The 14,465-nt window shown below is 40.6% G+C and overlaps 1 protein-coding gene across 1 annotated transcript in view; it reads left to right on the top strand.

The window, feature by feature from the left end:
- ryr2a (ryanodine receptor 2a (cardiac)) overlaps positions 1–14,465 on the top strand; it is a 450,194-nt gene that overhangs the window by 243,842 nt on the left and 191,887 nt on the right. The window contains exons 42-47 of the mRNA XM_048601350.1: positions 3,935–4,070; positions 5,758–5,944; positions 7,169–7,274; positions 8,093–8,213; positions 11,764–11,933; positions 14,081–14,301. Of these exons, the coding sequence (XP_048457307.1) occupies positions 3,935–4,070; positions 5,758–5,944; positions 7,169–7,274; positions 8,093–8,213; positions 11,764–11,933; positions 14,081–14,301 (941 nt within the window). The remainder of the gene's footprint in view (positions 1–3,934; positions 4,071–5,757; positions 5,945–7,168; positions 7,275–8,092; positions 8,214–11,763; positions 11,934–14,080; positions 14,302–14,465) is intronic.

Raw genomic sequence — 14,465 nt, 5'->3', positions numbered from 1 at the left:
CTCTGGTGGTGGTGGAAATGGCAAAGGATGATCCTTTGGATGTGGACACTAGTGGGGTGGAAAGTGAAAACAAGGGAAACCCTATCACTGCTCTGGGAGGAGGGGAAGGGGGTGAGGGAAGAATTGCAGAAGAAGGGTGGATCAGGCTGAAGGTCCTGGGGGATTGCTCAGTTGAGGAAAAAAATGGAAAATGTCAGATAAAGGTTCATTGGACCTGAAATGTTAACTCTGCTTTCACTGCACAGATACTGCCGGACCTGCTCAGTGAATTATTTGTACTTCTTTCAATATAGCATTCATGGGTGCCAGTGTAGCCTCCTCTATATTGATGTTTGCAGAACACCTCCAGTCTGTTCGTAAGAACGACCTTGAGGCGCAAGTTGCTTGCTATGTCGATACACAGTTTTTTTTCTTTATTCATTCACGGGACGAGGGTGTCACTGGCTAGGCAGCATTTATTGCCCATCCCTAAATGCCCAGAGGGCAGTTAAGAGTCAACTCTTAACAGTAAAGAGCGTAGTTAAGAATCTTGCTCTCAGTGCTAGAATTTCCAGCCTAGGTCTGCTGCAGTGCAGGTAGCACAGTGGCTCAGTGCCTAGCACTGCTGCCTCACAGCACCAGGGACCTGTTTTTGCTTTCAGTCTTGGGCGACTGTCTGTGTGGAGTTTGCACATTCTCCTTGTAGGATAACAAGGTGTAGAGCTAGATGAACACAGCAGGCCAAGCAGCATCAGAGGTGCGGGAAAGCTGACGTTTCGGGTCTGGACCCACCTTGTAGGATTCCTCTTGGTGCTCTTGTTTCCTCCTACAGTCCAAAGATGTGCAGGTTAGGTGGATTGGCCATGCTAAATTGTCTGTAGTGTTCAGAGATGTGCAGGCTAGGTGGATGAGCCCTGGGAAATACGGGGTTACAGGAATAGGGTAGGGGTTTGGATTTGGGCGAGATGCTCTTTGGAGGGTTATTGTGGACTCAATGGGCCAAATGACTTGCTTTCACACTGTAGGGATTCTGTGAAAGCTCAGTGCAAGCTGAAGGAATAGCACTTTATTTTCCACCTAAGTCCTTTGTAGCCTTCAGGATACTGCACTGAGCTCAACAACTTTGGAGCATGAATAAAAATACACCCCCTTCCCTCCCATTCACACCAGTGTCTTGTTTGCATGGATTCGTTCTCAGCAATGCCGACCTGTTTTTGACTGTTTGTATTTTTTTACTTAGACCTCTATTATTACAATTAGCACTCTTTTTGTCTTCTGCTCTGGGCAACCTCAATATCTGTTCCACTTGCTCCTCCTCCTCCTCTGTCAACAGCAAAAAAACATCATTTTCCAGCCACTTTCAGTCCCATAGAAGACTGATTGGATTCAAAATGTTCACTCTTTCTTTCTCCACAGATGGTGTCAAACTTGCAGCACTTTCTGTTTTTATTGTAATTTAGGTCTTATGTTTGTATATACAAATCTTAGCACAAATCTTGCTTTGCTACTCCGTTTAAACCTAAAGTTGAAATGACTACTTTGTGATTGCAATCTCACTTCCTGACTTATACCATTTGTTCTCTTCTCTGTGATCCATCTTATTATGTCATCCAAAGGGACCCATCTATCTTCTACTTTTAATGAACTGCGAATATTAACGCATGTGCTGCTGAACATACTGTGTGCATCTCAGCATTTTCTGTTTTTATATCAATGAACATGCTTGCAGCTTTCTTGTAAAATTATTCCAATGAGGTATTATACTGATTTGGAAATCAATTTGTGTTGAATAGAAAATAATTCCAGTTTCAGAAATAAATATTTTAGAATAAATAATTACAAGACCTCCATAATATCAATGTCATTTGCCATAGGGAGTGGGAGGGGGAATGACAATTCCTTGTCATAGTTATGCCATTTATGCATATTTCAAATTGTATGCATTAGTTCAGAATACAGTGGTTGAAGGAATTGTCCCTGATTCTTTTAGTTATTTATATGAATTTAAAATCAATACATTTTATATTGTTTAATCAACTAGATAATTTTATTGTTATGATTGATTGGCTTGATTTGATTTTTACCAACATTGATACTATTTTTTAAACAAAGAGACTGTGACATGTGATTGCATTCTCCACAATGTAGACCTGGTAGCAAGTATAATCACATTGTTCAAGAATATATCATTGTATAGTGGACTACTTCAGTTTGAGTAAAACAGTTCCGTGGACCTATATTCACTTCAGTCCCGTTTGCGTGTGAGTTAGATTCACAGATTGATCCTGCACAGAAGGAAACCATTTCCCCCATTGTACCAATCCTTGAAACGGGCTGTCAAGGCTTTCCACATGCTCCCCGACTCTCCAACTCTTTTGTGATACCCTGCAAATGTTTTGTCTTCGAGTATTTATCCTGGTCCCTTTAGAAAGTTATTATTCAATCTGCTTCCATTATCCTTTCAGGCAGTGCATTCCAGATCAGGTCAACTTGCTTCACAAATTTTCTTTCTTTCATGTTACCCCTGGTTCTTTAGCCAATCCCTTTCAGTAAATATTTCGTTGTTACTGATCCTTCTGACACTGGAAACTGTTTTTCATTATTCACTGGGTTTGCAGCCCTTGTTTATAATAAAGCAGGTGAGTGATGCCATCTTTCCTAGAAAACAACTCTTTCCGAATAATGCCTTCGGACATTTGGAAATAGAAGAGTAGACTCTGACATTTGCGCAGCCTGTGGACTCCCCAATACAATTCCTTGTTCTAGGCTTCCCATTTATTGACTCCACAGTCATGTCTGCTTCCGTGCTGCTTCACGCTTTATGATTTATGAAGGTGTTTTTTTTTTCCGTCCATTAATCCACAGCTGTTGTGTGATTATCATGAAGGGTCTAAGCCCACTTTCTTGACAGTGGCCTTGAGACAGTCGTAATGCTGCAGTCCTCCAACTACTCGCAGTTTGCCGCTGTACTAAGGGTGAGAGATTGACTGTTTGGAAAGAAAGACAGCCTCCTTTTAAGGTGATTGGAGGAAGGTGTAGGGGAGATGCCAGAGGTAGGTTCTTTACACAGAGAGTGGTGGGTGTGTGGAATATGCTGCTGGCAGTGGTAGTAGAGTCAGATACTTTAGAGACTTTTAAGCGACTCTTGGATGGGTACATGGAGGATAGTAAAATGCATGGTATGCAGGGTAGATTGATCTTAGTAGGATAATAGGTCGGCACAACATCGTGGGCCGAAGGGCCTGTACTGTGCCTGTATTGTTCTATGTTCTCTACCACTGATTTTTTGCAAGAAACCGATGCCCAATAGAAAACTGTGTCACAGTCAGAACCAGGGCTGATTCAGAGATTTCATTCTTTGGTGATAATCAGTGATGTTGCTAACTGAATAGAACTTCCTTTGAATAGTGCCCATTAAGATAGTGACTTGCTGCGTAGCTTTTCCTCCACAAAGGGGAAAACACCTGGAGCCATGATTTCTTGTAAGGGGAGTATTGTTCAGTTTTAATGGAAACGATGTAAAGTACATGTTAGTATATGAAAAGATTCTCCAACGAATTTTTATGGCAATCTCGTAGCCTAGTCACTACTACCTTTGAGCCAAAATTCCCGAGTTCAAGTTGTTGATTGTGGAAGAAGTGCTTAAGGCATAGTTTCAACAGCTTGTTAATCAGCCGGCTAATCCTTCCAACGCTTCTCTGTTATTCCCCAGTGGAAGACTGTGAAACCAACAAAGCATTTTTCATTGAACTGTTGTCCCTTTAAGAAGTTCAAAAGTACTCAGTTTGTAGCTGGATTAAACTCAGTTGGAAGAGATGAATGGTTAGCTGTACCCTCACTTCTGCGTCTCTTCCAGGAAATTGATATTTCATTCAAGCTGAATACTTTATCCAAATAATTTTGGAAATGCACTATTGAGATACTTGCTGATTTCTGCCTGTGTTCCATTCTCTAGGTTGTTCAATATTTAGCTGGCTGTGGCCTCCAGAGCTGCGCTATGCTAGTTGCCAAGGGTTACCCAGATATTGGGTGGAATCCTGTGGAAGGGGAGCGGTATCTGGATTTTCTCCGGTTTGCAGTATTTTGCAACGGTAAGGTGCTATCTAACAGCATGCCCTTTCAAAGTGAAGACTGTGCAGCAGGAATGGCAACAACTGTGTTATGAGAAGGGGAGAATAAAGTGTGATTTACTCCATTCATTGGAAATTCATGTCATTAATAGAAACCAGCCACATGTTAGGATGTGGACAGGACGCCTGTTCTGTGGGTAGAATCTTGTGCTCTCTTCACGGGGGATTGTCACCTCGTTCCCATCTTCACCACAATTAATGTGGTAGGAAGGTCCCTGGATAGTCTTCCTGCTTCACTGCTGTATTAAGTGGTGGATGAGAGACCTGCCAAGTGTGGAGTGCAGCAAGCGCAAATTCTGTGTAAAATGCACAAGCCTTTACTTATTTATTTTTTGGTCTGTCTGAGGTTTTCAGAACTGTGCATATCAAAAAGTATAAATCTTTTTCCATACTAAGTGAGCAATGTGATCTCAATTTCTGTTGAAAGACCACAAGCAAGAGAGATTTATTTCTGTGCTCGTTTAATAGTAATCAGAATCCAATATAAATGAGAGCACGGATTATGAATGAAGATAGTCAATATTAGTTGTTGTTTAACAGTTTTCATAGTCTTCCTTTGGAGAATTGGGTAAAGTCATTGTAAGACTCTTAGAGTGATTAACACTCTGACAGGACAGAACAATGAATGTTCCTTCCGTGGCTGTTTATCATTGTCATACCAACTAGAAGGGTGATTATTCCTGAACAACAGAAAAAAATTTAAAGGCTCGTACATGCTGTACCAAAAGACAAGGACACTACCAACTTCTATCTCCCCAGTATTGCAAATTTTGCAAATTTGCATGTTCTCATGCAGGGCTTTGCACATGAGGAACATGTTGCTAATATTTTGTAAATCACATTGTTAAGGTTTGCTAATGTCATTGTCAAGGTTAAGAGAAACAGGTTGTGGCTATTATTTATCTGTGAGCATATATAAGTAGCAGTGAGCTTTTGTGGCACAGTAGTGGAGCCCCTACCCCTGAACCAGGAGGCCAGTGTTCAAATCCTGCCTGCTCCAGGGGTATGTAATAACATCCATGAAAAGGTTGATTAGAAAATATCAACATGTAAATAGGAGAAAGTGCGACACTGATTTTGATTTACAGGTTGTTTGAGCTAATCATTGCACTCTTGATAACTTTCTGTAGGAAAGACAGTATTTGTTTCATTTTTTAAAAACAAAATAAAGCTTAAACATTTGCCCTATGTTGAAGGCTGTGTAAAATGCAAATAAGTTATCACAATTTTATAGTACTGCTGTACATCTGCAGTGAATTATTGATTAATTTCTAATTTTATAAACTGAGGAATTGGGCATCGGAATGAATGGATTCTAGAGTGTGAGTTATCTTCATTACATACCGGACAAATACAGACATTTCATTCAGATCATGCTATAAGTCATGTGCATGTCTTAATGCCAACTATTGTGAATGAATGGAGTAAATTAGCGAGTTATACCTCAATGTAGCAGAGAACTAATGTCCACTAGCAGAGCTAGCTGCAATGACAAGGAAAAAACTTTTTATTTGTCCGCAGGAAGGAAACAATGTAGCTTTCTAAATCCCTGCCTAATATTGGTTTCCAAATACATTGTTGATTTAAGGATTATTCTTTTGTGTGATGTGCTAGATTCTCACATTCACATTGTTCCATCAATATGTAGGCGAGAGTGTGGAAGAGAATGCCAATGAGGTTGTAAGGTTGTTGATACGTCGCCCCGAGTGCTTTGGCCCAGCTCTGAGAGGAGAAGGTGGGGACGGGCTTCTCGCTGCTATGGAGGAAGCTATAAAGATCTCTGAAGATCCAGCAAGAGATGGCCTGTCATCAACTGATGAATCTAGTAGAAGGCTGTGAGTCTGACTTATGACCTGACAGACAATTACTGTCATATTTTGGTGGTTGTGGAGTGACCAGGGCTATTCTTTGAAATATATATTTTTCAAGGTAGCTCCAGATGAATTAAGAAAAAGTCAAAAGTACTGTACCTTTCAGCCTGACATTTATTTATATTCAGGAGTTCAGCCTTGCTCAAGAAATGAAAATGTTAAAAATCCATTATAGTGTAACGATTGCTTTATCTAGATAAGGCAGCTGGAAATTTTGTGTTGCTGCAAAAGCTACAATTATTGATTAAAAAACTGTGGGGCCACAATCCTTCTTTAATGAAAATAAGGAAGAGCCCTGCTTTTCTTTGCAAATATTAACCGGCTAATAAAATTGAATTCACAGATCTTGCACATTTTAAACAGTGGATAGCTGTCATTTTATTAAGAGGATTTTAACTATAGATAAAGAAGTAATTTCCCATTACCCATGGCAAGAGGATTTTTTTCACAACTTGTAGTGATTGTGCTGTTGGAAATTACATGATATGCACAAGCAACTCATACCTTAGTGACACCAAAAGACACAGTCATTGCTGGCAGAAAACTGGCTACACCTGGGCTGTTATTTGGTGGCACATGTAGGGTGTACCAGAGGACAACAGGAAAGATACATAGAAAACATTTAAGCAAAGCTATGTAAAACGCATTTCTTGTAACATAAATAAGTTTTTTAGTTATAGCATATGCTGCTAACATTGTATAATGTTGGAATTTGTGCATATTTATAGGGAGGCAATGGCCTAGTGGTATTATCGCTGGACTGTTAATCCAGAAACCCAGATAATGTTCCGGGGACCTGGGTTCAAATCCCGTCATGGCAGATGGTGGAATCTGAATTCAATAAAAATATCTGGAATAAGAATCTAATAATGACCGTGAACTCATTGCTGATTGTCGGAAAAACCCATCTGGTTCACTAATGTCTTTTAGGGAAGGAAATTGCCATCCTTACCTGGTCTGGTCTACATGTGACTCCAGACCCACAACAATGTGGTTGACTCTTTACTGCCCTCTGGGCAATTAGGAATGGGCAATAAAAGCTGCCTAGCAGTGATGCCCTCATCCTGTAAATGAATAAAGAAATAAAAAAGTTTGTGTGTATTGAAGTTTGTGACCAACACAAATCACTGTTAGTACATGTTAAATTTCACAAAACACAGAAATGTTGTTGATACATTTGGTTAACAGAGACCTTGAAGAAGAGGAAGATGACACCATTCACATGGGGAATGCTATCATGACCTTCTATTCTGCTTTAATTGATTTATTGGGTCGTTGTGCGCCAGAGATCCATGTAAGTAACAAATCAAGTCAAAAATCAATTTCATTAGTCTCAGAGATCACTTTCATAAATCTACTCAGTACAGCTGTTCTAGTTTTTTTGGTTGCTCTTCAAAAAGTTGCTATGGATGGGGGAAAGGAATTTCCACATCTTGCTTGCGTTTGGAGAAAACATATTAACAATATTCACAATGTGATCAGTAAAGCAAATGAGATTGTCATTATTGAGAGTTTTGTCAATCTTATAACAACATTGTTCAAAGAGGTATTCCTGAATTCCTTTTAACATAGACGAAGAAGTCTCTAATATGGAGTGCCAGTGTTCACTTTCTTCCCACGTATTCACACCACAACTCCAGATTAAAAACTGAGACCTCTGTTTAATGCTGTTTTGCTTACCCTTTCTTCCTGCCATTGCTCCAAGTAAAGCTGCACAGAAGGTAAGGGGTCCATGGTTTTATAATTAAAAGGAGACTATCCAGGTCTATCCATTTAGTTGAAACAACATATTCCCACCAGATTCCCACAAGGTAGTGTAGTTGAACATACAAGGATAGGGGCAGGCAGTCATGAAAATCACAAACTAAACATTTCCTGCCATTTTTAGAACACCAGGTTTCAGATTAACTTTGGCAAAAGTCTGGGATCTAATTGTCTTCTAATCTTCAGTCGAGAGGTGAGAGTTAAAAATATGAAAAGCAAATAATACCATTGAACCAGAGACTGCCACCATGACCAAAAAAGCAATAGTAATCTTGACTTGTGTCAGTTGTGTAGTTCCCCTCTTTTACATATCTCAATGTTCATTTGTTCTTTTCTTTATTACAATAGCTCATTAATGCAGGCAAAGGGGAGGCAATCCGAATTAAATCCATTCTCCGTTCATTGATTCCGCTGGAAGACTTGGAAGGAGTTGTCAGCATTCCCTTCCAGATGCCAACAGTTGCGAAGGGTGAGTTTACCACATTTTATGAAAGGACTTTGGAGACTGCATGTTAAGTAATTTTAACTGTAGGTTATGACAAATGTAATTGTGCCATCAAATCAGCAGTTTGCTATCCATAAATGAAATGATCAACTCCATATGTGAACTTTTAGGCTATTCTGTTGAGTGTAGAGAGAAAAAGGTACTGAGTTGGGTATGGTTTGAAGTATGGTTGTGAAAATAGTCTCTGATCATTTATTAAGTACTTATACTATCTGCCTGTAAGCTTTCCATTGACAACAGGGATTATTGATTGCCTGAGGGAATTGCTGCAGCACTATGTTCAAGAATCTTTCAACATAACTTTGATGAGTGGGAACAAATCATATGTATTATTCTCATGGACAGCCTACATTTGCTAGAATAATGGTCTGTTACAAGATATGGCATTTTTAATACTGATGGGTTTCAAACTATTTCTGATTGACAGCTGTATATCTTTATTGACAAGCAAAAGAAGTATTTAAGAGGTTATTAAGATAATTGTCAAAAGAAGAATCTTACAAAAGAAATTGCATGGTGTTGAAATAATTAACCATAGGGATTCTGCTAGTCTGTGCAAACAATGTAACATAAATAACTCAACTGAACAGAATTGCTTGACTTAATGTGATGATATATTGTTTGTTTGTGAATGTGACATTTTTGAGGATTTATTTGCAAAAACTGCCGCATTGGAACAATATTTACATTCCTCAAATGCAGTTTTTGACCCCACCTCACTAAGTAAACTAATGCCCATTTTATCTTGGATAGTAGGAACTGCAGATGCTGGAGAATTTGAGATAACAAGGTGTAGAGCTGGATGAACACAGCAGGCCAAGCAGCATCAGAGGAGCAGGAAGGCTGACGTTTCAGGCCTAGACCCTTCATCAGAAATGGGGGAGGGGAAGGGGGTTCTGAAATAAATAGGGAGAGAGGGGGAGGCGGATAGAAGATGGATAGAGGAGAAGATAGGTGGAGAGGAAACAGACAGGTCAAAGAGGTGGGAATGGAGCCAGTAAAGGTGAGTGTAGGTGGGGAGTTAGGGAGGGGATAGGTCAGACAAGGGAGGACGGACAGGTCAAGGAGGCGGGATGAGGTTAGTAGGTAGGAGATAGGCGTGTGGCTTGAGGTGGGAGGAAGGGATAGATGGGAGGAAGGATAGGTTAGGGAGGCGGGGACGAGCTGGGCTGGTTTTGGGATGCGGTAGGGGGAGGGGAGATTTTGAAGCTTGTGAAATCCACATTGATACCATTGGGCTGCAGGGTTCCCAAGCGGAATATGAGTTGCAGTTCCTGCAACCTTCGGGTGGCATCATTGTGGCACTGCAGGAGGCCCAGGATGGACATGTCATCTGAGGCATGGGAGACGGAGTTGAAATGGTTCGTGACTGGGAGGTGCAGTTGTTTATTGCGAACCGAGCGTAGGTGTTCTGCAAAGCGTTATTGCGAACCGAGCGTAGGTGTTCTGCAAAGTGATTTCACAAGCTTCAAAATCTCCCCTCCCCCTACCGCATCCCAAAACCAGTCCAGCTCGTCCCTGCCTCCCTAACCTGTTCTTCCTCCCACCTATCCCCTCCTCCCACCTCAAGCCACACCCCCATCTCCTACCTACTAACCTCATCCCCCCCCCTTGACCTGTCTGTCCTCCCTGGACTGACCTATCCCCTCCCTAACTCCCCACCTACACTCACCTTTACTGGCTCCATCCCCGCCTCTTTGACCTGTCTGTTTCCTCTCCACCTATCTTCTCCTCTATCCATCTTCTATCCGCCTTCCCCTCTCTCCCTATTTATTTCAGAACCCCCTTCCCCTCCCCCATTTCTGATGAAGGGTCTAGGCCCGAAACGTCAGCCTTCCTGCTCCTCTGATGCTGCTTGGCCTGCTGTGTTCATCCAGCTCTACACCTTGTTATCCCATTTTATCTTGTCCTCCAAACACAGATATGACATCTATGGAAAACATAGAGGAATTGTGTAATTACTTAGCCAAGTGAAGAGATTGCTCACCCTATTCTCATGGACTGACATGAAAAAAAATTGAAAATAGAGTCAAATTAAATAGATTTACAATGAATAAAGGAATATGGTGCATCAAAGTGTTTGCCCAAATTTTTGTTCCAGCAGTATAGCTGATGTTAAGCTGTGAGTGCTCATACAGCAAGTGAGCGATTGGAATGAATATTGATAGATTCTACAATGTGCAGACAAACCACTCCATCTGGTGAAGAAGGACATTTTTTCTTGTTTTATTTTAACTGTTTTCCGAGTCTTGAATGGTTTCTCCGTTTGGTAGTTTTGATGAGACTTACTTGCTACTGAAAGTAGGATAGGCTTATTGAGCCTTGAACTTTGCCTTTCAGCTACTGAATTGTTCAAACTCATTTTTGGGAATTTTAACCTTTTTGATCTGATGAGAGGGCCTGGACTGAGGGCAGCAGCTCTACAGAGTGCAGAAAACCTGGAAGTTGGGGTTACCCCCAATATTGTTGTTGTTTTAAGTTGTATCTGATAACACCGACAAGTCTCCCACCTGATTGACAGGCTTAGATTCCAGTTGGGCAGGGATCAGTCTTGAGGAAGCCATTGGCTCAGATAGATCCACGGCCCAAGTTTGGGTTTGGGAAGGCATGCCAACCCATTGTTGGCATTAAAATAACTCTTATTATGTTCCTTTTACTTTGGCTGAATGTCCTGAGTTTGCAGCGAATCCTGGTGTGAGGGGTTTGCTACTCTTTAGCCTTTATCTCTCCAAGTGACAAGAAGATGTAGCACGCTGTCTTTTCAACAAGCTAGTGACAAGTTGCTCAAAAATTAAGGTGTTGCGTCCACTTCAGTTTACTGCCACATGGTTACAACTGTTATGGAGACAGTATTCAATGTAATATACAAAATTTGTTTCAGTATTGAACAGCTCTTGATAGTTTGCAAGTTTTCGATTATTTAAACTGATTTGGCATGTATTAGAGGTATGTGCATTGCTTTTTCTCTAAATGGCCTTGTATTGATTTCTGTCTGTTGGATAGAGTCTAGTCTTTACTGATCTTTGTTGGGATAAAGGAAAAGTGAAATCCCTGGTCCCATCCTACAGTGTAAATATTGAATGGAGATAAGATGACACTTTGAATTTGAAGAGTGGAATGTGGATTGAACCTCTTTTGCTCTGCTGGACTTTCAGCTAGGTTACTGTGGGGAATTGGTGAAAACGGTGGCTGCTTTCCTAGAGGAGAGGGAATATTTTGCTGTGCCCAAATGCCAACTCTGAAACACCATTCTCAGGATGGAGGTTGTTCGGCTGTCTGTGTGATGCTTGTGCACCTGAGAAAGGAAAGCAAGAACAAAAATCGTGATTTTTTTTTGTCATTTGAGTTATTTAAGAAAGGAGAGAATTAGTAAATGCGTACGAGAGATAGTAGGAACTGCAGATGCTGGAAAATCTGAGATAACAAGGTGTAGAGCCTATGATGCTGCTTGGCCTGCTGTGTTCATCCAGCTCTACACCTTGTTATCTCAGTAAATGCGTACGTTTCCTTTTAGATGGCACGGTTGTGGAGCCGGACATGTCAGCAGGATTCTGTCCAGATCACAAAGCCGCCATGGTTTTATTCCTGGAAAGGGTATACGGAATCGAAGAGCAAGATTTCCTTTTACATCTGCTGGAAGTTGGCTTTTTGCCAGACCTCCGTGCTGCTGCCTCGCTGGACACGGTGAGTAGATAAGAAGCCTCAGAAGTTTAATTGGTGTCATGTCTCTCCATGTTTCTGTCAACGTGATATAAGTATAGTAGTGAATCAGCAATTCACACTGAAAATAAACCAGCCTGACTGACTTCTAGATAAAAAAAATCAAGCTACAATATCAACGGATACCTCCAGGTAAGTGGATTAAACTAAATAAATTCAATTCATTGTCTATCCATTATTCATTTAGAAGTTGTCACCAGGAATTCAGCAAAGTGTAATAGTGAATATATATAATTTTTATGCAGCTATGCTGTAGGGATTTTTCTCAAGTATCTTGATAGATATAATGAAAATATAAAACTTTTATATTCTATCTACATGAACTGTACCTGCAGTAAAATTACACAATTTGTCTTCCCAAAGTAGGCTTCTATCCAGAACAAATTCTTTGAGAAGCTTAAGCTAGAATTAAGTATTGATGGTTACATGATTGGCACTAAGCGTGGAGTCCAATTTTAGCTGATAGATGTGCTTAAAACATACATTGGCACAGCATTAACACCCTTTGGATAAATCATACAGGTCCATAACATACGTATTGACACTCTGAAGGGCAACATGAGATTTGAATACGTAGACAGCTCGAAGGCCGTGAAACAGGAATTCTTTATTTTACTGGTATCAGGTCTTTACAAACAGGGAGAGAAATTAAGGATAAGCAAGGAACAATTTAGAATATGTACATGGAACGTAGCCTGTGGGTTATATTGGGCTGAAGAAATCTTTTTCTTTCTGCTTCCTCCTGCCACTTCCCATCAGCCCTACTTCTACCAACATCACTGTTTCCCCCCAGAGTCCATTCAGTTACTCCAGCCACCCTTGCTCACTGTTGCCACCTGCTGGTGGTGGTCCTGGCAATCTGTTTGGTTTCCTTGGTCAGTGTCCTTCATCACCATCACCACCTGTTTTCTGGAGGACCTGTTACAGGCTCGTTCACTACTAGTTATCAGTCTTTATATTATACATTTCCTTTGCACAACCAGTCTCTTTCCAGGACAAGGAATGGCACTTACAAAATGACAGTCGAGTTGGACCATAAGAAATAGGAACATAAGTAGGCCAGTCAGCCTCTTGAATCTGCTTAATCATTCAGTAAGTTCATGGCTGATCTGACATTTCTCATGTTCACTTTCCTGCATTTTCCCTGTAACTCTTGATTACTGATCAAGAATCTATCTACCTCAGTCTTAAATATACACAAGGACTCTGCCCCAGTTAATTTACCTTCATAATGTAGGGCCTCAACTACCATTGCTCATATTAAGAATTTGGTCTTGTGTCTGTCCACTCCCATAAATTTATTTACTATCAATTGTCTGTGCCATGGTAGATTCTCATTAATGTATGATAATCATCTTGGATCATGCAAGCCAGTGACAGCTTGAGGGCAGTTGGCATTAATGTTATAATTTGATGGTGATTATTCCAGTCTGTATTGTACAGAACATAAATTTTGTGACTGCGTAAACTGAAGAGCTGCGGCAGATGATTACAATGCTTGAGCAAAACTCCTGTCCAAAATTAGAATGCTTACATATTTGTAACTATATTGGCTGGTTGCCTTTGCACATGACTGTAAGCCATATACTGTGCACACCATGTTTCCTACAGGATCTCTATGGTATTGGTGTAGCAGATGTACATTTTCTGTGTTGACATGGTACATGATTTGTGTCTAATCAAATGTTAGTTAATGAATGGATGGTAGCTTCTCTATCACCTGCATTCGTTGTCCATACCCTTACAGAATTATTTCAAAGTTTCTGCCCCAATTAACAACAGGTTGGAAAAGAATGAGGTGGTATTCTGGAAACAGGTTCCCTATGGTCAGATCTTACCAGAATCAGAGAAACTGATAGTAGACAAATTAGACTTGGGATTACAGTAGTAAAGTGCCTGAGGGTTAGGGATTACCTGAGAAAAAATGGGTAAAGCCTTACACATGTTAGAACAAATATGCTTGTAACCAGAATACGGTCTGTATTTCAGCATGCTATTAGGGGTGTGTTTGAGCAGGGTTTCTAAACCTCATCAGTCTGTTCAGATTAGGGGCTTTTTGCTGGAGAGATAAAATATATACACATGTTTGTTTTTTTTTTCTCAACATCTAGGCTGCCTTGAGTGCTACAGATATGGCATTGGCACTGAATCGATACCTGTGCACTGCTGTTCTGCCACTGTTAACCAAGTGTGCCCCACTTTTTGCTGGTACAGAACATCATGCGTCTCTTATTGATTCCTTATTGCACACTGTCTACAGGCTGTCTAAAGGGTGCTCCCTCACTAAGGCCCAGAGGGATGCCATTGAGGAGTGCTTACTAGCAATCTGTGGGTAAGTTAAATGATAAGAAGACAACAAATTGAATATTTCAGGTTCAAGCTATCTATAACATCACACTCCTTCCTGTAAAAATCGAAAGAACTGCAGATGCTGTAAATCAGGAACAAAAGCAAAGTTGCTGGAAAAGCTCAGCAGGCCTGGGAACATCTGTGAAG

Source organism: Rhincodon typus, chromosome 9, assembly GCF_021869965.1.
Source record: "Rhincodon typus isolate 14 chromosome 9, sRhiTyp1.1, whole genome shotgun sequence".
Taxonomy (NCBI): Eukaryota; Metazoa; Chordata; class Chondrichthyes; order Orectolobiformes; family Rhincodontidae; genus Rhincodon; species Rhincodon typus.
The sequence above is the reverse complement of the archived record's forward strand: the minus strand, read 5'-3'. Positions and strand labels throughout refer to the sequence as shown.